This window comes from Tenrec ecaudatus, chromosome 5 (assembly GCF_050624435.1).
Source record: "Tenrec ecaudatus isolate mTenEca1 chromosome 5, mTenEca1.hap1, whole genome shotgun sequence".
Classification (NCBI taxonomy): domain Eukaryota; kingdom Metazoa; phylum Chordata; class Mammalia; order Afrosoricida; family Tenrecidae; genus Tenrec; species Tenrec ecaudatus.
Window position 1 is genome coordinate 156,277,234 of NC_134534.1, and position 25,143 is coordinate 156,302,376.

At 38.2% G+C, this 25,143-nt stretch overlaps 1 protein-coding gene across 3 annotated transcripts in view; it reads right to left on the reverse strand.

Moving 5' to 3' along the window:
• The window catches only part of WDR37 (WD repeat domain 37), an 87,433-nt gene that overhangs the window by 49,514 nt on the left and 12,776 nt on the right, over nucleotides 1-25,143 (reverse strand). For 2 of the 3 annotated variants that reach the window (XM_075550134.1, XM_075550133.1), the window contains exons 2-7: nucleotides 21,546-21,723; nucleotides 13,522-13,618; nucleotides 12,214-12,309; nucleotides 11,891-11,955; nucleotides 8,287-8,422; nucleotides 6,216-6,287 (exon numbers count right to left, since the gene is read on the reverse strand). In XM_075550134.1, coding sequence (XP_075406249.1) covers nucleotides 6,216-6,287; nucleotides 8,287-8,422; nucleotides 11,891-11,955; nucleotides 12,214-12,309; nucleotides 13,522-13,618; nucleotides 21,546-21,683 — 604 coding nt within the window. In that variant the 5' untranslated portion in view covers nucleotides 21,684-21,723. Of the gene's footprint in view, nucleotides 1-6,215; nucleotides 6,288-8,286; nucleotides 8,423-11,890; nucleotides 11,956-12,213; nucleotides 12,310-13,521; nucleotides 13,619-21,545; nucleotides 21,724-25,143 lie in introns of those variants that run through there. The other variant, XM_075550135.1, reaches the window with a different exon arrangement.

Consider the following 25,143-nt stretch of genomic DNA (forward strand, 5'->3'; position numbering starts at 1 on the left):
GCTCCTGCAGAGCAGCTGGTGGGCTCGAACCAATGACCTTCTGGATAGCAGCTGGGCACTTAGCCACTGTATCAAGGGGGGGTCCTTTCTTATAGTCAAATAAGACTGAATAAGAACCACATGCACCTGTGCCAACTTACCTACTAACTCAACTTCAAAACACAATTGGGAACCAATTTTGTTAGTAACCTGGGAGTTGCCTAAAGTGCCGAACACATAAGTACCATCCTGCAAGTTTATTTGGATATAATGAAGTGAAAATTAATCCATGATCTTAATAAAATAAACACAATAATATCAGGAGGTGGAACCAGAAAGCATGCCTGTTTCGGACATGGCACGGAAAGGGATTCTGAAAGTAAACAAAAAGAGAAAAATTAAGTAGCAGTGACATAAACATCTACTGTATGTTTAAGATGTGGCAGTTATAGTCAAAATTTGGCTGACATGATTCACAATGAACAACAGGAGCAGAAAAGAAGTGAGAGATGCCAGGCGCTGCCATTATTCATAACCAGCTTTATAGACATGGGCATTTTAAGCTATGTGAATGTATAACTTCAATAAAAATGTGAACTGAATTTTAAAAAGAATAAAAGTATACCATTTCCTTCACCAATAATAATCTATTTTTAAAGAGCCCAGAAGCAGTAAATGCTCAATCTCACAGGCTTCACTTTCTATTTTTTAAAAAGGGGGCAATCAATAACTGGGTATTTATTTAAAGGGTCCAAAAGGAGAAAAACTCATTGCTATCTCATTAGTGAATTATACTGACTGGAAATTCACAATGGATTCACCACTCTCTTTAGTTTAATTAACTGTAATTATATTATCTGAACACTGCCTCAAGAGCAAAAAGCAAGAGGATGGGATTTCCGAACAGAATAATCTAGAAAGATAAACTCAGTGACAAGAAAAAAAAAAAAAGGTTCTTTATCTTCTCTCTCTCTTCAAACTTCCCTAACATACAGCACCACCAAATCCAAAAAGTAACAGACACATAACCAGGAAAAAGTACAGAAAGAAGAAAAATAATCAAACAATGACATGAGAGAAAACAATGCTGGAAGCTAGAAAACCAGATGGATAACAGTGAATGATGGAGCAAATGCAAAAAGATTGAAACTGTAACTATTAAGGAAAGCCAGTAAGGGAAAAAAATGTTAGGTTTCAGAATAGGGTGAGACTTTCTGCTTTGAAGAAGTTTCTATCAAACTAATTTACATCTCTTACTAGGATTAGTTTATAAAAGCTGTCTACAATTTTTGTTGTTGGTTTTGTTGTTAAAGGCATCAAGTAGCAACCAGGGCATCCAAGAGATCCTAAAGAGGAAGCAATCTGGCTGTTTTTGCCTCAAGAGATATGCTCATTCCGTGCAAGGGCATAGGACCCAAGTTGAAAGCAATAGAGGCAGCCTGGCACTGTGCATCACTCTCAGGAGGTTGTCTTGTGCTTGGCTGCTCACAGGAATCTGATGAGTACTGAAACAAAATGTTGGCACCTCCTACACCATCTCCGCAATCTGACGTGTTTCAGCCCACTTTTGAGGCTACTGTGCCAACCGACCTCGCTGAGGGGTTCCTTCCTCTCTGTCCATCCTCTACTTTATGGACGTGACCTTCTTTTAGTGACTGTTCTCTCCTGGTTCTCCGTCAACAGTAAGTAACCAGAGCTTCCTCAGCCTTGCTTCTTGTTGCTGCTGGGTGCCATCAAGCATGCTTCGATTCAGACACCTCATGCACAGAAGGGCGCGACACCGCCCGGTCCTGCACCTCCCCAAAAATGTTCTTCTGGCTGAGCCTATTGCAGCCACGGCAACCCACCTTGTCCAGGGTTTGCCTTTCGCCGCCCTTCTACTTTACCAAGCATGATGTTCTTTTCTCCAGAGACTGGTCGCTGGCAACATGTCCAAAGCACTTGAGTACAAGCCTCACCACCCTTGCCTCTGAGGAGCATGCTGCCTGTACTTCTTCCAGGACAGATTTGCTTGTTCTTTTGGCAGTCCATGGTACATTCAATATTCTTTGCCAGCAACATAATTCAAACACATTGGAATTCCCATTTTTCTCAAAGGGTATTCAGTTTATGGTCTACATAGTTGAAAGCCTTTTCACAGTCAAAAAAACACATGTAAACATCTTTCTTTTGCTTGTGAAAGTTGGATACCAAATAAGGAAGAATCAATACATTTGAATTACGGTGCTGGAGAAGAATATTGATAGTACCATGGACTGCTAAAAAGGACAACCCGATCTGTATCTGAAGTAGTAAGGCCAGAGTGCTCCAAAGAGGCAAAGAGGGCAAGACTTCTCTTACATTCTTCGGGCATATCCAGAAAGGGATATCATGTTTGGTGAAGTGGAAGGGCGGTGAGAAAGAGCAAGGCCCTCAACTAGATGGACGGACACAGTGGCTGCATCAGTGAACTCACGCATACGGATAGTTGCGAGGATGGCGCAGAAGCATTCTGCTGTGCACAGGGTCAGTGTGGGTCAAAGCCAACTCAATGGCACCCAACAATAGCAGCAAAGATCTTTCTGGCATTCTGTGCTTTCAGCGATGATCCATTTGAGATTAGCAATGATATCCCTTATTCCATGTCTTCCGCTCAAGCTGGCCTGGACCTTTAGCAGCTGTCAATATACCACTGTAATATATTCAAGGTCGTGTTTGACTCTCGTGGACTTGTTTTAATTTTCCCCAGCTCTTCAACCTTAACTTATATATGAAAAATTGGTGGCCTGTGCCACAGTCAGACCTTGGTCTCGTTTTAGAGGCCGATTTCAACTTCTCCATTGTCTCTTTCCACAGAGGTGGTCAATTTGATTTCTATGTATTCCATCTGGAGAAGTCCATGTGTGTAGTTGCTGCTTGTCTTGTTGAGAGAATAAAAGTATTTGCTATGAACACATCGTTGTCTTGCAAAATTCTGTGTGATCTCTAGCATTGTAAAAATGTCCATGGTGACAATGAAAATGCCATTCCTCTTGATTGTGTCATTCCAAGCATAATAAAATCTCATGATTTTCTGATTTGAAATGGTGTCCTATTTTGTCAAGGCATCCTATCAAGACTCAGACAAGTGTATTCCTGAGAGAACTTGTCTGCAGACATCCAGTACTGCAGAGGCACGTTGACACAGGTTTGATTTGGAATAAACCCATACCTTTATGAACTAGAACCTAGTATCAATACTTTCTCAATCACCTTCGTGTGACTGTGCACTGAGTCTGTGTGCATGTATTTGTGGCTCAGTGGTTCTATTTCTCTGGAGAACACAAACACGGTGTTACACTGCAAATAAGAAGTTAACAAATAATAAAATCCTAAAAGGCTTCCGGTGTTACTGCAGCCAGCACTATGGTAATGGGCTTAGAGCAGGAGGAGTTGAAAGTCGGTATAAAAGCAGCCAGATTTCCAGCTAGCACTCCTACTTCCCCTTATCTTCACTTCTTCACCCCAGAATCAGGTTCACGTTCTTAACGAGTTGAAGAAATGAGATTGCGTGGGGTGTTGGGATCTAAAAGAACTTTCGGAGAACTAGACAAAAAGAGAAACTAAGAAAGAAAAATCCACTGGTGCCTTCAAATTGATTCTGACTCGGAATCTTTTGGACGAAGCAGAACTATCCTATCGCGCTTCCAAGACTGCAGGCCTATGGAACCAGTCGGCCATCTCTTGCTCCTTGCATTGGTTGGTAGGTTCAGACCACAAACCTTTCCGTTAGCACCTGAGCACTCATCACCGGGCTCATCCTACTAATATGAGTTCCTAAGCAATCAAAAAAGGAGGGGAACGGTGTTTTAAAACTGACACATTTCCCAGAACTCAATAACAAGCATTGCTGGAGTAAAAAGTCTCACGGAATGTCCAGCAAAATAAAGACATAATTTTTTTTAAATCCATAGGAATGTATAAGAAAAAAAGTTCTGAAAGCTCCAAAGGGAAACAAGTGATCGCCTGTAAAGGATCGGGATTCAAAAGAGCATTGGCTTTATTAATATCAATTCTAGAAGCTATACAAATAAGACAGAGTAATACCGTCACATTTTTTCAAAGTATTCCTCATGTAGAAAAACATACCCAGCCCAATTATCTATCAAGTAGAAGGCTAAAATATATTTTACAACCGTTCAAGGCCATGAAATTTTTACCTCCAAGTCGTCTTTCATAAGGAAGCTATTGAGAAATATGCTTCCTTGAAGGGGGTGGGGGAGCACTTAGTACAAGGGAAAGGCAAAGAGACTCCCTAATTTGCCACCACAGGGAGACTTCCAGGGCGATGCTATGCTGTTCAAAGACCTACCTACCAAACCCAAGCAGAGAAAGATGGAGAACTCCAAGAGCGGAACCAGGAATAAAAAAAGAACAAATGCAGTATTGGTTGAATCTGATCAAACTACATAATTTTGCCTATTTGGCAGAGTTTAAATAGGAATTTAGTGCACATATAGAAAGCCCTGGGAATGTAGGGATTATGAGTTGGGCTACAATCTGAAAGGTCAGCAGTTCAAAACCACCAGCTACTCCACAGGGAAAAGTAGTCCCATTAACAGAGTCTCAGGAACTCACATCACAGGGGCAAGTCTACCCTATCCTATAGGGTCACTATTAGTCAGCACAGACTCAATGGCCATGATCTTAGTTCTTAGGAGACTATATAAAGCCAGACAAATGAAAAAAATTAAGTGTGGGAAGGAACTTAGTCACTCCAGAAAAAATGAAAAATAGCAATCAAATAAGGAGAAGACATGGGAAATTGAAAAATATTGATCCAGTCAGAATTAAGTAAAGTCTGAATTCTCATTTAAGTAGAAATTGTGATAAAGCATTTTGAGGGTGATAAGAAGAAATATATATGTGACAAGTGAAGTAAATCTTCATTTTCGTTAGTAAGAGTTATTCCTAAAAATTAGGAAATACTTTAATCAGATGTCATTCAGAATAAACGAGAACGAAAGGAAAATAATCTTAAAGTCAATATAAAATAAAGCTCAAAGTGGTTGACTTGTATGCAGTCAAAAGGAGTAAGAAAAGAGGTCAACGACTTATTTTTAAATTTTTAAACTGTGGATATGCCTTTAGCGTTCTATGTTTGTAAAGTGTACGCTGGAGATGAAGAAACGGAATGCAGTTAGTCGCTGGTTTCCCACACTGTGGTTGCATTTTGAGCACCTATTACATATAGCTTCCAGGCCGTGTCCTGAATAATTACAGGCAATACTGTAGTAGCATTGACACGATCCTGCAGGAAAACAGGTAATGACAGAGCGAAGATTCATAACACCAGGAACTATTAAATAAGAAGCCAATTTCCGGTGTAAATGCTCACTACATAGTTCAGTTTCAAATCTTTCTAAATATGGCTTCATAAACTGATATACTTTAGGTTAATAAGAGGGGGTGCCCCCCAAAAAAACTGGAATTGTGCTGGGCAGAGCAGAGCTTTCGTTGTACACATTTTCCCACGAGGCAAACATCAAACAACTCTCTCTGTGTTAGTGGCATCAAGTGGGAAAGTTCTCTCTGGTCACGAATTTTTTCATGAAAGCAGTTTCATGCGAACCTCGTCTTCTGTGATGGCCGATTTAAGAGAACAGCGTGCGGCTATGAAATTTAATTTCCTGCTTGGGAAAAATGCCACAGAAACTGTCGTGATATTGAACACAGCTCATGCTGCTACCTCGGTGTGGCAATTTTTGGCAAAAAACAGCACACCTCACTTGCCCCACGCCTTACTCACCTGACCTCGCTCCATGCAACTTCTTTTTGTTTCCACAAATGAAGAGGGACATGAAAGTCAGTGATTTGGCAATGTTGAAGAGATAAAGGAAAAAAACGAGGGAGGTGCTGCCAGCCATCCAAATCGATGAGTTTGAAAAATGTTTCCGAGATTGGAATCGCGGATTTGACAAAGGTAGTAAGTGTAATGGAGAGTACTTTGAAGGGTTGTTTTGTAAAACAATTTAAATACATAGCTTTGAAAAAATTCCAGTTTTGGGGGGTACTCCCTCATATTATTTGTGCCTTGTTTAGAGAATCAAGTTATTTTCCCTGTATTATCCTGCTCTGTGGATATATCATCAGACTGCCCACCAATAGGCAAAATAATAAAGCTTTCAATCAGGCAATATGGTTGATTTTATAAAGCAAACTTCTAATAGCAAATCACAGTTGGGAATGACATATGAAAATAAAGTGTCCATGCTTACCTGATCCAACATGGCCTGAATATTTGACAAGGCACTTTCCTGTTTCTATGCTCCACAGCAAAGCCGTGTGATCTGAAAGGTAGAAATTTTTTTAAAAGTAGCCATTTAACCATGACCAATTGCACGGTCTTTTACAGAAAAGAACAAGTTTTCTAAAGACAGGAGGTTAAACTAACGGTAATATCTCTCACGACACAAAACAAAAAAACCCACTACCGTGGACTGAGTCTATTCCAACTGATAGCAAGTGGCCTCTGTAGGGCAGAGTTGAACTGCACCATAGGTTTTCCAAGGCGGTGATCTTTATGGAAGCAGGCCGCCACATCTCTCCTGCAGAAGAGCCGGTGGGTTCAAACCACAGATCTCTACGAAGTCTGCAGCCAAGCACTTAACCACTGCTCCACCAGGCCTCCTCTACAAGTTGATGCTATTTTGTAATTCAAACAGCCAGAGATGATAACGTTTCCAGAAAGATCTGAGGATGGGGAGACTTTTTCAACATCATATAATCGGCAAATACAGAAACGGGAACAAGATTCTGTAACTCAGTATTATGTTAGCTTCACGCTCGAGGCTGCATGACAGAGGTCATTTAGATGACTCCATCCTTGTGTTACTGTATGGAACCTGTTAAGACATCTTAGGATATTTAAGTCAAATGAATACCATCCAAATCCAAAAACAAGTAGTGCAGAGAGTAATATTCTCTTAGAGGCACAATTTTTTTAATTGATTATTATTTTTAAGGAAAATCCGAGCAATAAGTGCCAATTATCCAAATGGAATTTCAGAAATATGTGACAAGGGCCCTTTAAGCTCATTGTTTGGCATAATTTCCAAGTAATCTGGGACACTTGTATATGAGCATAATTTCAAATGAGAGAAGAAGCAAAGAAACAGCAAACTTTCTTCGGAGCACAAACTAGTTTACCATTTTCTACATCCATTTTAAAAAGCAGGATCCAAGAAGTAACTTCTGACAAACAAGGAGAATTATTTTCAACAAGCAATCACTTTTAATTTTAGCAATTTTTACCTGAAGGGGTATCACTTTATGGCACCTTAGGTAACTTGGATAAAATATCTTTAATAAGAAAAGGACCTCTACAGCCGCATTTTTCCTAAGTCCTAGAAGTAAACTCTCTAGGAGAGTCTATTCTTCCTTTCCGGCTAACCTCCTCAGACGATACGTTTTTCAAAGATAATTGGAGCACTTTCCTATAGTTGTGCTTCACTCAAAAAAACCAAACTCACTGCCATCAAGACGATTCTGACTCATAGTGACCCTAAAAGACAGAGTAGAACTGCCCCTGTAGGTTCCCAAGTCTGTACAGGAATAGACAGCCTCATCTTTCTCCCACAAAGCAGCTGGTGGGTTCGAATCATTGACCTTGTGGTTAGTAGCTCAATGCATAAAACACTACACCATCAGATCTCCTGGGGGGAAAATCATTTGAAATACTTCTATCAAAAAATACTCTTCTGCCGGGTGTGCTGGTGCTGCCTGTAGTCACAGCTACTTGGTAGGCTGCGGCTGGAGGATCGCTTGAGTCCAGGAGATCTGGGCTGTAATGTGCTATGTGTGCAGCTCTGGTGTCCGCCCTAAATTCAGCATCAATATATTGACCTCCCAAGAGGGACCACCAGGTTGCCTAAGGAGGGGTGAACCAGCCCAGGTCAGAAAAATACTCTTCACTATGAATATCAAGAAAGACAAATGAGGTTGGGGGGGGGGGGAATCAAATTAATTTAAGAAATATTACATCTCATACTGTCTATGTTAAAATACCAATTCTTTGACACAAATTAAATCCAGGCAGAGCAACTATTTCCTTACTTGGATATTTAAGGTTACGGTGATATTGAATATCACACTCAGCTATAGTAAGTAAGGCAATCACTCAAAAAGATCCAACTTGTTAGTTTAAGTAACTAATTCCATCCAAGCTTCAAGGGCTCAACCTATTTCTGACAACTGAAGTCTAAAGTTGTAACCAGTTACTGAGCAACTGTTTCTCAATAAGCTAGCTTAATTCGTTTTCTCTATCTTAAGAGTCTTTTCAAAATTTACCAGCAGATGCAGTTCCCAGCACCACTGGCTGTGTCCTGGCAACACTCACATCCCAGATTCCGTCCCTGTGACCAATGTACTCCTTCACAAGCTGGCAGATGGCCCTGGAGGTTGTAGTCTTAAAGCTGGAAACAATCTATTAAAATAGTAAAATGAAGGTATATATTTAAGCAATACACTGAAGTGAAGTCTCTGAAGATAAAAAAAGGGGGGAGGGGGCCCTCGAGAAAAATGTGTAAGCCATGATTAAAGTATTCAAAACATTCAATGCACACAAGCCAAGTGGAAACAGAATGGGAACGAGGTAGATCCATTCTGCAGATATCACGCACAACGCCTAACGTCCTGAGGAGGATTTCAGAGGCCTCCCCTCGGCCCCCTTTGACGCTATTCAGAGCATTGTTAATCCTGCATAAAAATGTATTTTGGTGTTTTCAGTTATTCTTCCACAAATTCAAATAGACGATATTTCCAACCTCTGGGGGTAGGCTAACTAGCTAGCTAGCCAGTTCAAAAAGAAAAAATTAAGGAAGATGTACCCCAAACTGCTAACAAAAATTATTTCTACTACGAGGGGACTTTCTGTCTCTCTTTGTCATTTGACCGTTTACAAGAACCACATGTTATCAAGAAGGAAAAATCCCGGAGGAATGAATCAAAAAGACGACACTGCTAACAACTGAAACGGTTGGTTCAAAAGCATTTATTGAACACTTCTTAGGTGCCAAGCACACGGTACTAGAAGCAGGAGACACAAAGAAGAAGAAACCGTGGATTCCTTGCCTTTAAGAAGCTTACAGTCTAACAGAAGACAGACATGAAAACAATACACAATGTGATGTGTACAACAGTAAAGGTATTGTCTTATATGGTGGTATACACAACAGCCAATTCTGACTTTCTTTTTACAAGAAAAAAAGCAAGTGAGAAAGACTAAACAAAAAATGTCTTCAGGGTTTTTCTTTAAAATTGTTCAGATACAAGATAGCTTTTGAGTAAATCAGAATACTGTATGTTGTTCAAAATAATGGAACTGTAAAATCACGTGGAAAAAAGAAAAACCGGTGGTTACTATACAGCTTAAACACTGATTGAGGAAAGCGATGGAAATTTTTCAAAATGCTCTCTGAGTATAAACACATTAAAGTATAAGCCCCTGTCACATCAATCCGGTGTGTGCGTCAAATTCACCTGCTGACACACTGAGTGGCTGAAACAGGGTGGGTGAGTAGAAAGAGATCCCATGTGACCTATTTTAAATCTAAAAGGACTTATTCAAACCCATTATTATCTCTTTGGTTTCTTTTTCAATATCTTACTCTTCAACCCATCAAATTATGCCTCGAAAGGTGGAAACGGTGCTTTTGCTGGCATAAAGGGCCACGGAGATACTGATATTATGACATCTGAGAGAAGACACAGTCCCCGTAACTAGGTTATGGCAAGTTTCATTTTCCAACTATCTCACCATTCCTAAAATATTATTATTATATGAAATACACTACTTAAGTCAAATGTTTTACTAGTCGATTTACAACATAAGAACAGAAGAAGTTCTTCAATTGCTACGAGAACCCCCTTCCATCACATTCTTTGATTGCATTCACAGGCCAAAACAACGTGCTGTTTCTGGATGTTGTACCAAATCACCTAATGGGTTGTTTGCAAAATATCTATACTCCGATCACCTGTCAACCTAAAAGATTTGTTCTTAGAAACAGTGACTTAGTCAAAATTACACAGAGGCCCAAGCACAGCCTGAATGACTTAGAAAAACCATTCATTGCAGAAAAGTGGCTGAAGGAAACCACAAATGGTGCGTCCTCGTGTCATCCTCATTCATCACTCTAATCAAAATATACTGTAAGATATTTTTTACTCAAGGGGCTTTTCTCACCATGAATATGGAATGCTTCCAAAATTGTTACTTTGTGAATATTTTCACAGAATTATTTGAAGTGATTTGCATGTTAGATTGTCTAATAAGGCAGTAGGGAATATGTCATTAGCCACTCAAGGAGAAAGACACCTTCTAGGCGTACTGAATGCACTCTTGATTCCTCACTAGCTCACCAAACCTGTCACTTGCCTCTCAGGGCTCTGAAGGAGGGGAAGTCATGAATCTAAACTTAAATATTTTTATTGTTGTATACACACTTAGCTTCCTATCAAGAATCCATGCGTCTGTACAAATCAGAATATATTGTTACCATATTATTTCTCCAATGTCTAAAACACTATCAAGTTCATTAGTAATATGCTTCTTATAAATTCATATGAATATCTAGTATCCAAAACGACTGAGTCTTTAAGTCTCTCCAATGCACTTTTTTTATGCTGAGTACTCTTTTACATGGCCTTACCTTTGCCCCAGATTCTATTTTTCACTGCTTCTAGTAAGGGACAAGGTATCTAACCATCTCTTCTTCTACTGTAGAAATAACCAATGAAGTTTAAAATCTAGAATTTTAGGACCATACATTGTATACATATAACTGCAACTACCAAAGTAAGCAATGCATCAGTGGGGGAGGAGGAGTTAAGTGAGGAAAAAATATAATCTTATACTGGATTTTTTTTAATTTCTCATGTTAATCTATTGAAATTTCTTAAACTAGTAAGTGTAAATTAAATTATAATATTACAGGACGAAGGAAAAAATCCCACTAATTAGCAACTTAAATTTTAGAGCGTATCCAAAAAAAGGAAATAGTAGAAAATACCAGCAATATTCACAGTACAAAAGAAAAGGAAATTATTATCACAGACTGTCAAACAAACAGAAACAGGCAAAGACTGTATTTGTCCTACTAATCACAGTTAATCTCGCTGTAGATGCCATCCTAAATAACTTTAATTTCAAGGTAACAAATTGGGGTAGGGAGGTAAGTTAGCAAGAGCAACTTCTACATCGCAGCTGATTTCACTGCAATCATCAGCCCTCTCTTTCACATTTAACAAAAGCAACGTGCAGTCATCCAAAAAGTCAAGTGCTAATCTTCTGTGACTACTAAATCCTCCAGAGGTGTATATAAGATCATCTCAAAGTATTATTTCCCAACCACACTCCATCACATATACACTTAAAGCCTTGCTACTTTAAGAACACAAAAACAAAGGATTTTAAGAGAAAGCAAAATACCAAGAATGACCCTGTTTGCCTTACAGACAGATCTTCATTTCTTAATCACACTTAGAAAACGAGACACAAGGAACTGAAATATAGCCGTAAATCAGAATATATTTTCCACTGTTGCATACGCATTTATTTGCTTTTCCAAATGTAGAGACTTTACCAAGCAAATTAACAACAGAAAAGACATTCTTTCTCTAAAGACATTATTTACTAATGTATAATGCATTGGTTTTGATAACTATTCGGGCAGGTTAGTGTTTAGTGTCTACATACTGTTTATTTAACATATCTATGCAATTCCTTTTTAAAATGAATTTTTCCTAAAAGCAAGATATTTTACCTTTTCCTAGTACACATTTCTAATTGAAAAATATGCAACTTAAAGTACACATCTACACATCTTAAATACCACATGACTGGTTCAAGCGTAAACACTGATGTGGAGCCAAGGGTTAGTGTCTTGCATACCTTGCTAGTGGAAGCTTTGTAAGTAGTCTTTAATTTCTGAGAAAGCTGACTGGTACTATGACTGGCTGTAGAGACAAAGAGTTGACAATCAAACACAATCATACAATTAAAGAATCACAGTATTTCAAAGTTGGAACAAGCCTGAGATAGCAAATCCAACCTCTCATTCACACTGGGAAAACATGTGAAACCCAGAAAAGTTTGTTTGCCCAAAGTGACATATAGACGCTGGCTTCGTTTTCTTCTAGACCCACACCTGACTACAAATAGCAATTTTAATTCCAAATGGCCTCAGGACATCATTTATGAACACTCAACCTTACCTTTTGTTTTGAGTTGGCCCTTACTCAGTTCTGCCCCATCAATTGCTTGTCCTTCAGCGGCTAACCGTTCATTAAGGGTATCGATTTCTCTACGTACTAAGGATAAAAAAGGGTTTTTTTTCTAAATTAATTATAAAATATATATTCTATGCTTTAATATATTCACCACTTCTAAGACTTGAGCATACACAATGTTATATCTTAAGTGTTGTCTAAATAAAAACATGAATCATATCTAATTCTAATAAATAAGACCATGGTTCTCAAAAAATATAATCCCTAACAAGTATAAAAAAGACAAACACAACTTGGGGTTATATTATAATCTGAAAAATTAGGAATGAAAATAGAATTTATTACTAAAATATAAAAGCCAAAGAAAGAATGAGTAGGGTAATATTACAAAAACAAAAGCTCTTTCTATAGTATTAGATATTATGGTCTCAAAGTTTTCCAAGCTGGGAGTGCAGGGGGCGGCCCTACACTTCAATACAATCTGTTTCCTTGGTATTTTAATATTTGCATTTCAAAATATAACTAAGATACTGTCTGAAGTTCAGTCACATGTGTACAGTCTAGCTGAGAATACTGCGGTTGGGGGTGGGGGAGACACATAAACGAGCATGTAGCTAAAGAGGCCCTTGGTATACTGCACGCGGTGAGTGTGAGGATGGCACAAGACCGTGCGATCATTCTCTGCTGGGCACCGGGGATGCGAAGGGTTGGAGCAGGCTCGGTGGCACCGAACAACAACACTAGGATATGGCTCACATAAGCAACAAGGGAGGAGTCTATAAACCAAGATTTAGAATTGAAGTAAAGTTATCAAAAGCTATCAGGAATTACAGGATGCAAGAGAAGGATACAAAGAGGACCATGGGGATAAAGAGCTGAATGAGCACAGACGGGGAGGGGAAGGGGCAAGAAGCTAACGCTACTGATTACTTCCTGTGTTTCAGGTCAGTGTTGAAAACGTGCTACGTCAACGTTGCTATCCATATCACAGAGATCAGGAAACACTCAGCGGGGATAAATGACAGTGCAAGGGCACAAAGCTAAAGGAATGAATAACTCTGAGCCCTGACCTGCCCACAAATCGACCACGCTTTAAAGCCCATGTCACTGCCTCTGTCCTGGTGCCACCCACTCTTCCAGCAGAGCGTTTCAGGGTGCACTGTTGCTTTCAGCCTTGTAACCGCAGAGCAGAACACAAATACAGTAGCTGCACATCTACCCACAAACTTCACCCTCACAGGTTTCAATCAATAAGTGAAAAATTGCTAAAGCAAATTCGGATGAGATACTTACATTCTAAGTTTTCAATATACAGATTCTCAAATTCTCTTTCTATTTGACCAAACAGTTCCAACAGCGTACTGCGAACTGAGGAAGGCAGCTTAGAATCCTACAAAGAAGAAAGATGATGTTCACAGTGAGCAAATAACTTAAGATCCCAGCTACATACTCTCTTCACAAGTAAATTACAATTTACCCTAAATCCTTATGTCATTGTCAATTTACCATAAATCCATATGTCTTAATTTTTTCATATAAAATTTTTAAAGAATTTAAAATTTCGATTTTTTTTTTTACAGAGAAAAAGTCTAACCATATTTATAAATCGCTTCCCTAGTACAACATGTGGGTTAACAGTCACATTGCTAACCTCCAGGTCAGCAGGGGAAACTACCAGCTGCTACCTGGTAGAAAGAAGAGGTGTACTGCCCCCATAAAGAGGGATAGTCTCGGAAATCTAGAGTCGCTATGAGTCAAGATAAACTTGATGGTAGGGAGTTTGAGGGATTTTTTTAGTACAATATGAGATTTAAGAATAAATGCTTCTTCAAAATAACAAATGTTCAAAGAAATAACAAATGTTCTTCTTAGAAAGGAAATAGTCTACCTTATTCAATATACTACAGTTATAAAGATGGTAATTTTCATAAAATATTATGAAATTTTTAATCCTGTGACCTGCTGTTATAAATGTACTTTAATATGCTATGCACTAATACTATGGCTTTATAAAGTTCTCATTATGCTTAGTGCATCAAACAAAAATAAACTGAATATTTCCTGTAACACTACATAATGCCTGCAAGACTGAGTTGTGCAGAGAAAAAAAAGAACCATCTCACCTATAAGATGGAAATCTCTATCAGTTAAAATGAGCACACGAACATTTAAATTCCCCAATGGTGCCACACAGTTCATGTCTGCATGTCTGAACATGCTTTCCCATACCTCTAACCTCTAGTCTGTATCTAAAAAGTCAAGGGAAGTTCATCAGAAGAAGTAACATCTCAAATGAATTTTAAGTATGGCCAAATGAGTTAGCAGCAGCAAATATGTCCACAAAACATTTACTTTGCATGGACATTGCTAATAAATAGGAATTATAGTTTATCTTCTACTCCAACGTCAATATTATTTGGCTTCTCAATAGCATTTAGAATAATTTTCAAACAAAGTTCTCAATAAATATCTTTAAAATAATGTTTCAACACTTAACTATTGTGACTGCAATTTTCTGTGACATTTCAAATTAATATGCAGCACAAATACGCTTGTTTTGTTAGTTTCAAGTTATATATGATGTTTATTATAAGTTCAATCTCAGATTAACTTAATATAAAGTCAAAAGTTTTCAAGAAAAAGTATCTCTAATGATATAAAAATTTCAGCAAAATGAGTTTGGATACAATTACAGAATTCTTAAGTTTACAGAATCAATGTATCTGCAACTAACACTATATCTCCAATATTTTGAAAAAATGAATCTGGTAATAGTACAACCTCTCCCAATGTCCTTCCAAAATACTAATGTAAAAACAAGGACGAGATGAAGAAAAGAAAATTAAGCTAAACTATTATGGAAGGAAATTATAACAATATTAAGACACAGAGCTTTCAAAAACCTTTTTAAAAATACTCTGTCCAGCTTTGTAGTAGCCTTGATGGTGTCGTGGATTATGCATGTTGGGCTGTTAACTTCAAGGCCAGCAGTTCAAAAACCACTAGCCGCTCCCCGGGAGAAAGATGAGGCTTTCTACTCCCACAAAGATTTACAGTCTCAGAAACCCACAGGGACACTCTACTCTGTCAGAATCAACGCGATGGCAGTGAAGTTTTTTCAACCATGCTTTAAAAGGAGCCCTGGTAGAATAATGGTTACACACTGGGCCGCTAACCATAAGGTCAGCAGTTAGAATTCACAAGCAGTAGATAAGGAAAATGATGAGGCTCTCTCTTCCCAAAAAGATTTAGGGAGCAGTCCTACTGTGTCCTATGGGGTTGCGCTGAGTCAGAATAGACTTAGTGCAGTTGGGTTTTTGTTTGCTTTAATCCTACTGTGTAGTCTTTTTTGTCCTGTCCTGCATTCTGTTCCCTCTCAAGGAACACTCCCCCTCATCCTCACATCTGGGGGTACTCCTTATCCTTTTGTTCTCAGCTTAAGGGTCACTTCATCTACTTTTACATTTTACTAACTCCTCCTCACCTACACCCATTGTGTTAGTCTGGGTACATCAGAGAAACAAATCCATAGACACTCATGTAGAAGAGAGGGTTTGATATAAAGCTTAAGTGCGCATCAAGAAAACATCCCAACCCAGTGCTGCCCAAGCCCACAAGTCCAACATTAGCCCATATGTGCGACACCAATCCACAAAGTCCTCCTCCATCTCACAAAGCACATGCAATGATGCCGACTGCAGGAGGAAAGCCGAGTCCATGAACATGTAAGCATCTCAGCGCTGGCAGGCGTCTCCACACGGCTGCTCCAGCACTCAGGGCTGCATCAGGGTAGGTCCACGTGGCTTCTCCTCAGGGATGTCTTGCAGGAAGTGAGCCTTGCCTGCTGAAGCAGGGAACTGCTAAAGCAGCTGCACCCTGGTGCGACCATCAGAAAGCAAGAGACCCAAGAACTCGAAAGGCGAGGCTCATGTGTTTATCAGCCAGGTTGGCACAATAAACGAACTACCTCACCCATAATGTAAAACATAATAATCCTATTAGGAACTAAAATGGCATATTTACTTGGATATTAAATATATATATCAATCTTAAAAGTAATTACTGTAGAAAACAAAGCTGAGATGTCAACATTAATATTACTTTATAAAGGAAAGAAAGTAAACAAAGTGATATGAGAATTTTCCACTAGAGGGAGCATTGAGCTAAATAGAAGAACTTACAAAATTGCTTTTCAACCTTTTTTAATAGTATTACTTTTTGAGGTCATTAAATTTCACAAGGCCTGAAATGATAGGTATTGAAATTTTAGTACCACTTGGGAAAAGATATAGTAGAAAAGTTGCTGAAAATTCAAGTAAGGCTTTTGAATAAAACTATATCACATCACACATATATTTGAAAAACTACAGTCTATAAAAACGGGAAATATTTTTTCAAGGCTCGGCACCTGCATAGATTCTACAATCCTTTGCCAACAGCAGCCTTCTCAGCACTGTTAGCCTCTGCTTTCTAAAACACACCACATCGATGAACCCAAGACATAAAATCTAAACCTACCAGAACAGCTCATTCACACTAACCATCACTCTTTTTTAAAATATGGCTCCACAACCATTGAAAAGACATTCCAACGTAATTCAGTCAGAGCATTATTACTCCTACCATTCCATTCACATCTGTCCGCAGGCAACAGCTCTTAGTGCTTGAACTCTTCCACTTAAACCAACCATCCCAAGAGCCTGAACGAAACACAAGTATGACTATCTTCTCCCTCTTGCTGTTGAAGTTCGCACTAGCCAATCATAGAAACATGCTGATTGGCCCAAATGAACATGATTTTATAAGGGCTATAAGCAAAGAACTATGAGTTTATAAGGAAAATGAGCAAAGAAGGACTAAGAAATGTCGCCCACACAAAGAGGAATGCCGGAAGATAGTACTTAGGCACTGCTAGGTTGAGAGAATTTTTAATTATCTTCCTAAGAGGTTACTATGACTCACAGTTAGCTACTTGTTTTACATCACAATAGAGGATTGGCACTCAAGAAGGCCAAGAAAATAAGAACTTATTAAATTTATAGGAGATTTGCCTTTAGAATCTGCTAGAAAAGGAAATGGTGGAGCTTTCACTATTGGAAATGTAAATAAACCTAAACATTCAAAAACTTAATGTAGACTGTCTATCTACACTGTCTAGCATGGCAGCCACTACCCACAACTGCTTGTTTCAATTTAAATGTAAATTCGTTAAAATAAAAGAACATTTAAATTTAAATTCCTCAGTCACACTAGCCACGTTTCCTTTGTTCATAAATTGTATCTAGCTAGGGATTACAGGACCAGCAAACACATCCAAAATACTTCCATCATTACAGAAGTTCTATGGCACAGGTTACTTTCCATAGAACATTGAATAGATTTTGGTATCTCCTTCAACCTATCATTTTGTTTTCAACATTAAATTAGAAAGCACAAGGTCAATCAAAGATAGTTGACTAGGCAGACATACAACCCAGATTCTCTACAACAGAAACTGAAGAAAGCGAATGAAACAGATGTGGGTAGAAATACTGGAACCTCGAAGTTCAACGGAAAGGATTTTTTAAAAACCAAATATTAACTAGAAGGAGCAATTGAACAAAAACCACCAAGCGAAGACACATAAAAGCTAGAATCAAGTGGCCCTGAGCAGCACAGCCATCTTGAACTATGGCAAGCAGTATTATGACTGTGCTAGGAACCGTATAACCAGATCCACCAACTACACCTCCGCACAAACAAGTGGTCTCCAGTCAGAGGTTTTCCTCCCCATTTATGCTGCACAACTTCCCACAGGCACAGCCCTGCGCCCATGCTTCTGGGGGCCAGTCCAAACCCCTTCCCCTCGCCCCAAGTTCCACGCAGCACATTTCCTGCAGGGCGGGCGCCACACTTCCCCCACAGCCATGTGAACCAGCTAGTGCTTGCACCTGTTTGCTTTCCTCTTCTTTCTGCCTTTCTATTTCTTCCTTCTCCTCTCTCTCCTTTCATTCCTCTCCCCTGCCACTTTCTTCCCCATCAGGCAGTGAGCCACACTACTCCACCATATTTCCCACACGTGTCGCCTTGCCCACTAAGTACCACCAGCAGCCCCAGCACCATTAGATCAATGACAGATGGGGGCCAACACTCGCCCAGCCTTCCCTCAGCTGCTCCACATAACAAGTAAGCAGAGACTTCTGCTCAAACTCCAACCCTCACCGCCTGTCAGCTTCAGCTTTAAACAGGGGGTGAGCACCCCGGTGCTACCAAACCAGTGACCGGAGTAGCACACCGTTGTCTTCTCCAGGCATTTTTTTTTTAAGAATGAAGCAAAGTATAAACAACAAATTAATACAATAACATCACAATGTCTGAAAGATAACATCCAACTTCAAATCACAAGCAAAAAAATAAGAGCAAAGTAGATCCAGCAAGTAACCAAAACATAGGGGGAAAAAATCTTCCAGAGGATGAAATGGTATTGATACTACTAGATATTAAAATGTTTCCATTACATTTAGGGTCCTTCAACATATTAAAAAAGATGAGGGTGAAAACAGACAACACCAAGATAATCATTGACAAACTCAAGAAAACAATACAGGAACACAGAAAATAACATGGAATAAGAAAATCACCAATACTCCTAAAATAAAACAGCAAAATGAAGGTGATAAATTTGTAGCTTCCAATGATTACAGTGCATATAAATGGATTAAACATTCCAGTCAAGAGACAGAGAGTAGTAGACTATATAAAAAAACAGAACTGGAGAGATGGAGCATAGAAGCGATTGTGAGGATGTCTACACAACTCTTTTTAAGAGCAATTTAACCATGGAAGTGTACGATATGTGACCATTATAACAAGAAAACTACTAAATGCTTACCAATGCTTACCATGGGTGAAAGAGAAAGAGTTGTTGCTTGAGGGGCATTAGATTTCTGTTAATTGTGGTGGAATAATTCAGGAAAGGATATTAATAATAATTATACAACAGGAAGAGTATAATCAATGGCACTGAATTATACATGAAGAAGTTGTGAAATTAGAGAATGTTTTGTTGTGTACATTTTTGCCACAATTAGAAAAAAATTAATAACAATGAGTACAAGGCAAAAGAATATGTTCTAGACTTGAACGTAGTGATAATTGTACAACTCTTCTTGATATGATTGAATTATAGAATTATATGACATGTGGATGAAGTGCTAATAAAACTAAAAAAACAGAATTCATCAATATGCCTTCTATAAAAGACACACGCTAGACACAAAGATAAAAACATACTAAAAAATCAAAGGACAGAAAAACATATTAAGCATATAGCAAACAAAAAAATGAGCAGGAGTGTCATTATCAATATCTGATAAAATAGGTTTTGAAGGGAAAGATAGAAAAGAGATAAGGAAAGATATTACACAAAGATCAAAGGGTCAATCTAACAAGAGGGCATAACCATAATAAAATTCCCAATAAAAGAGCTTCAAAATTCATACATAAAACTGTAATGGAAGTAAAAAGACAGATAATAATAATAGAAGACTTTAACACACCACGGTCAATAAAAACAGAACTAGAAAGAAACTCAACCAAGACGGAAACCTACAGAACACGCCCACCCAATTAGACTTCATAGACCTACAGAGAACACAAGATCAAACAATAACACAATATATATTATTCCCAAGCATACATAGAACATTCTCCAGAATAGACCAGGACACCAAGTAAGCCTCAATTAATTTAAAAATACTGAAATTCTGTGAAGTATCTTCCCAGATCACAATGGTATAAAATTATAATCAAAAGCAGGAAAAACAAGAGAAAAATTCAAATACATAGAGAGGGACTAACACCCTGCTTAAAATATAAGAAATTTTAAATGGTGAGACAGAATGCTGAGTGGCATCAGTCAATCACACAAAGACAGCTATCAGAAGAAGACTCCAGGGGGACAGACAACAGAAAAGTGACAGGAGACATGAAAATATATAAATTATCAAAGGTTCATGAGAGAAGATTGAGGGTGAGGAGGGGGAAATGAGCTGACATCAAGGGCTCAAGTAGAAAGAAAATGTTTTGAAAATGATGATGGCAACATACATATAAATGTGCTTGACACCATGGATGGATGGATGGATTCTGGTAAGAGCCCCCAATAAAATGATTTTTTTTTAAAAAGAAGAGGACTTCAAGATGTTGGTGGTCAAATTCTATTATCTTTTAATTACATTTTCCACAATTGTTTTTAATCCCACAAATATTAGATGAGGCTAGTCAAGAAGAGGTTTGTACACAGAAAGTAACATTCCTTAAGGGCCCAAGGTTGGGAGGGAAAGGCCGGGAAAAATCACTGACGAAAGGGTAGAGATGTACCCACAGGGGTAAGACCGTGCATATTAAGGGGGGTCAGCGCAAAATGATCAAGGCAAGAGAAAATACTGGGAGGAGGGTACAAAGCAATCACCTACAAAGTGGATACACAGAAAGACACTCAGAGGTGGAAAAGCAAACGAGACTATGAAAGTAAATATATATATATGTTTGGCATAGGCTCTTTCTACATATGTATTAATATGTGTTGCAAATACAAGGAGGTCTACAAAAGCCCATGGAAAAGTTCCATTATCTTTTAATTCCATCTTCCCATGAACTCTTTGAAGCTCCTTTGTGCTTGATGCAGTTAAAATTTAATATAGCCTATTTTTGCCAAGGCTACACAAGATTATCTTTAGAAATACACGTTCCCTTAATCTATGAAGGAATTAACTAGAAAACGTATAAATAAAACATCTTCACCAATAAAATACTGTCACTTTTAAATTAAAGGAAGCATCAAATTATTGGAAAGATATACAATGTGATAAAAAAACAGCAGATGCCATGCTCACTGCAGTAGACATGGACAGAGCCAAGTATAGTCACCATAAGATTTGATTTCCAAAACTCTTCAGAAAACAAGAGATTAAAATTGTATATAACGATCGTCTTAAGATTTTTTTAAGATTATCAAGCAAAAGCCCCAATATTATATTGTTAATTAGACTGTACAAAGAATAAAAACTAATCCAAGCTGTCTCTTCACATTCTGTTTTTGTCAAGTATTGTAAGTTAATCTAAAATCTAATTCTCACTCTATGTGTGTTGTTGCATTTAACAGTAATTGTAATGATTTGAGAGATTTCCTCTTTTTTTTGTTGGTTGGGAAATATCAGTGAAGTCCACACCTGTTTTTGTTTTTTAACTCTGGGAGGCTGTCTATCTTTGGCTATTTTCACCACATTCCAAATGCGACTCGCACCTTTGCCAGGGAAGCCCGGATGGACACTTACTTGGCCCTCGAGCATCTCTCTTGGCAGCCCCGTCCTCTCCTGTTCCGAGCTGTTAGTCCTCCTTATAGAAAGGCTGTGTGATTTGCGTTTCTGTTTGGCTTGACGCGCAGTTGAGCAGCTTCCGCTTTCTGTGGGCATTACTTCTGGGAGATAATGTTCTTGTCACTCCTGCAATAAGCTAAACAGAAGCAGGAAGAAACAAATATTTTATTTCTGTTATAGCAACTTGACATAAAGGGGAAAACACTGGACAATTATTTTTTAATTACAAACCTAATATTAACGATATAATGTAGGATATAACAACTCGTTTTAAAATAGAGATCATAGACTTTGTTAATGAAGGAATTTTTACCAACTTCCATGGACATATGTTAAAAATCAAACAGCTTAAAGAAAGATTTAAAAAAAAAAACCTATCCCACAACCTAACTTTTTCCATGCTCAGCCTACTGCCAAAGGGTAGATTTTAACGGTGTACTCCAGACTAGATCCTAAAGCAGTGCAGTCCAAGAGAAATGCAATGCAAGTCACATATTTAATTTAAATTTAGTAACCACATAAAAAAGTGAAAACAGGCAAAATTAATTTAATGACAACTAAATATGTCCAAAACATGATCATTTTAACCTAAACCAACATAAGAACTCCATGAAATAGTTTATGTTGTTTTTGTATTCAGTATTCAAGATCCAGGGTCGATGCAGACCTGCAGCTTTTCAAGTGCTCAACAGCCCATGCATTGGTAGCGATCGTTTGCGGATAGTTTTAGAAGTTATTATCCAAATCCACAAATTGTTGATTTATCCATTTTCAATATTATCTATCCTTCAGTCTGAAAAGCCCAGGTCTCCTATCAGTTCTGGGAAATTTTTACAGTACACATTTGAAAATGTCTTCCCTTAGGACATATTCTCTTATTGTAGTACTAAGACTTGTTAGTTTAACCTTCTTTAGGGGGGGCATAAATTCCCTTTTCTATTTTTTTAATCTTACATTAAGGTCACTGTATATGCTGTCTATCTTCATTTCTTTGGGATGTGTCGGGGTAAGCGGTAAATACTGTCAATTTACTAAGAATTTCCAAGAAATCCTTTCTCATAATAGCCTTCCTTTTTTATGGTTACAGTGCCTTCCCAAACCTCACTGATAATGATTACTTTTTCAAAGTTTCTTTTGTTCCTAAAGTTATCTATTTCCTCCAGCATGCCTTTCCTGTTTAGTTTGGTCCCTCTTTTTCACGTAGACTTTCCTAAACTATCTGGTGAGCTTTGCTTATCTGGCCACATTCATTGCTGTGACAACCGAAAGCAGTGTAGGGCCTGTTGCCTGGAAAACTCTGCTCCGGGTAAGGCTCTATTGGCAGGACCTGTTGATTGGAAATTGGCTTTGAGAGAGAAAGCAGGAAATGTGCCATGAAAGCAGGAAAACCTGTAAAATCCAGAATTTAAGAGATTACTCTAGAAAGTCAAAGACGTTCTCCATAGTCAGTTCAATGAATTTCTACTCAGCAGAGTTCCCCGCACCCCTCGCCGTTTTGATTTTGGTTCAAGAACCTTCCCAAACTCATTCATACACAGGTGCACACACAGAAGACCGCTCATGGATTCTGCGGCAGACTGGCTCATGGAACCCTCTCGCCCTGTGCATCTCTGAGACAGTGAATGCCCCTGCTCGGTTTCATCATGGTGGCTCCGCCCCTCCCACCTTCCACAAGTATTAAAATTTCCTTCGCCCATCTTCATTGCAATTATTTATAAACTATTCATATTTTAGTCCCTAGAGACTATTTTAATAATGTATCAAGAAGGAAAAGAGACAAAAAGAAAGAAAAGAGACAAATGCATGTTCTCATTAGGCCATTTGAAACTTGAAATAAATCTAATAGTCATTTTAATGGTTTACTTATTTGGTATCAAAAAACAGCTAATTTACTTAATAGCTATATACTCAAGTCCTGACTAAGCTCCAAGAAAACAAAGACAAGGATGGGAAGGGGGTACAATTTATCCTGGTCTGCCAGTCCTTTCCTGGCTGATTGTAAGTAACCCCATCGCACACGGTCCCGTGCTCGGCTGATCACTGAAAGCTCAGTGAGCAGCACACACCGCAGCTCTGGTGGGGAAAAGACCTCGCTATGAAGATCACCGTCTAAGAAACCCAATGAGGCCAGTTCACTCTGTTCTAAAAGGTCGTTAGCTGTCAGAATCTGCTCAACAACATCCTGGTTTTTCCACTAAAAATCCCATATTGTGGGAATCCAGGCAAACTAGGATGGTGAGTCACCCTAAAAGCAACACAGTTGTTTCCTCCAAATGTTATTCTCTGAACAAACAGGTACTAAACATGATGACAAGTACATACTAGAGGTAAAGACACAGAGATTATCTAACCTGCCTGTGGAGGTTCAGGACGGTATCCAAGGAGAAAACACTTGAGCTGGCACCTGAAGATCAGAGTTTGATAGGCAGACCTTCAGAGAGCAATCTAGGCCATAAAATCTTATGGAAGAGTTGGGGTAAGAAATTGTGGCTTATTTGGTAAAACTCATGATAATCATTATCAACAGGGTATAAAGTATCAATAAAATAGCAGGAAGAATTGTAGCATGGTACACAATATAACATTCGATTTTACTCTAAGATATCAATAATGCCAATAAACCTTTTCAAATAGAATGACATCATCAAGTTTGAGTTTTAAAAAGATTGCTTTTGCACCAATATGTTAGTCCAATTAGAGAATTCTAATCAGCTCTTAGGCTGCTCGAGCAACATGGAAACTATCGAGATAAAAGCAGCAAGTAGAAATAAGAAAGAAGGAAAGTCATTTTAATTAACTAGATCCAATATGTAACTACAGGCAAAAATATGAATAAGAATGTCTATCATTCTATTATTACGATGTCAAGAATCTAGAAACAGTTAAACATTATAATAGCATGCAGCCATTTTAGACAAAGTACATTTCAACAGAATTTTTAGATGAAAAAAATTAGAAGCAAATTATAAGACACAAACAGGCTTCAAAATATCCACGGAAAACGGGAATTGAAATATAGTTTCCAACCACATTTTGAAGCCCCTTTGTAATATGCATAGTGTAATACTGTTTTTAAATTTTTTATAAATACCCAGAAAATGCATGTATGCATATACTGTATACATGTACACACAAAGAAGTTTAAAAATGTGGCTATCAACTATCATAGGTTACTAATAAAAGTAGGGATGGCTTTTATATTTTTCAATGAATCTGTATTGTTATTGTAATGAGTATATTGTTACTGTAATGAGAGGAGGGAAGAAAAGCTACCACTAAATACAAGAGTTTTTAAAAGTTTGTGGAAAATTGGAATTAAAATGGAATTTTTTCATGAAAAAGGAGGCCTTTTTCAAGCCCCTTTGTATCTTCATCCATAATTTAGATTATTATATATAGGAGTGCCTCCCAAATTTAAATGAACTTTGATAACTTTCATGATTTCTTATATTAGCATTAACTTCAAGGAGCAGTGAATGAGTTATCACTGACAATATCCATATTTAAAGTCTCAAACCATTCGCCTAACATTCAAATTGTAGGAATGGATTGGCGG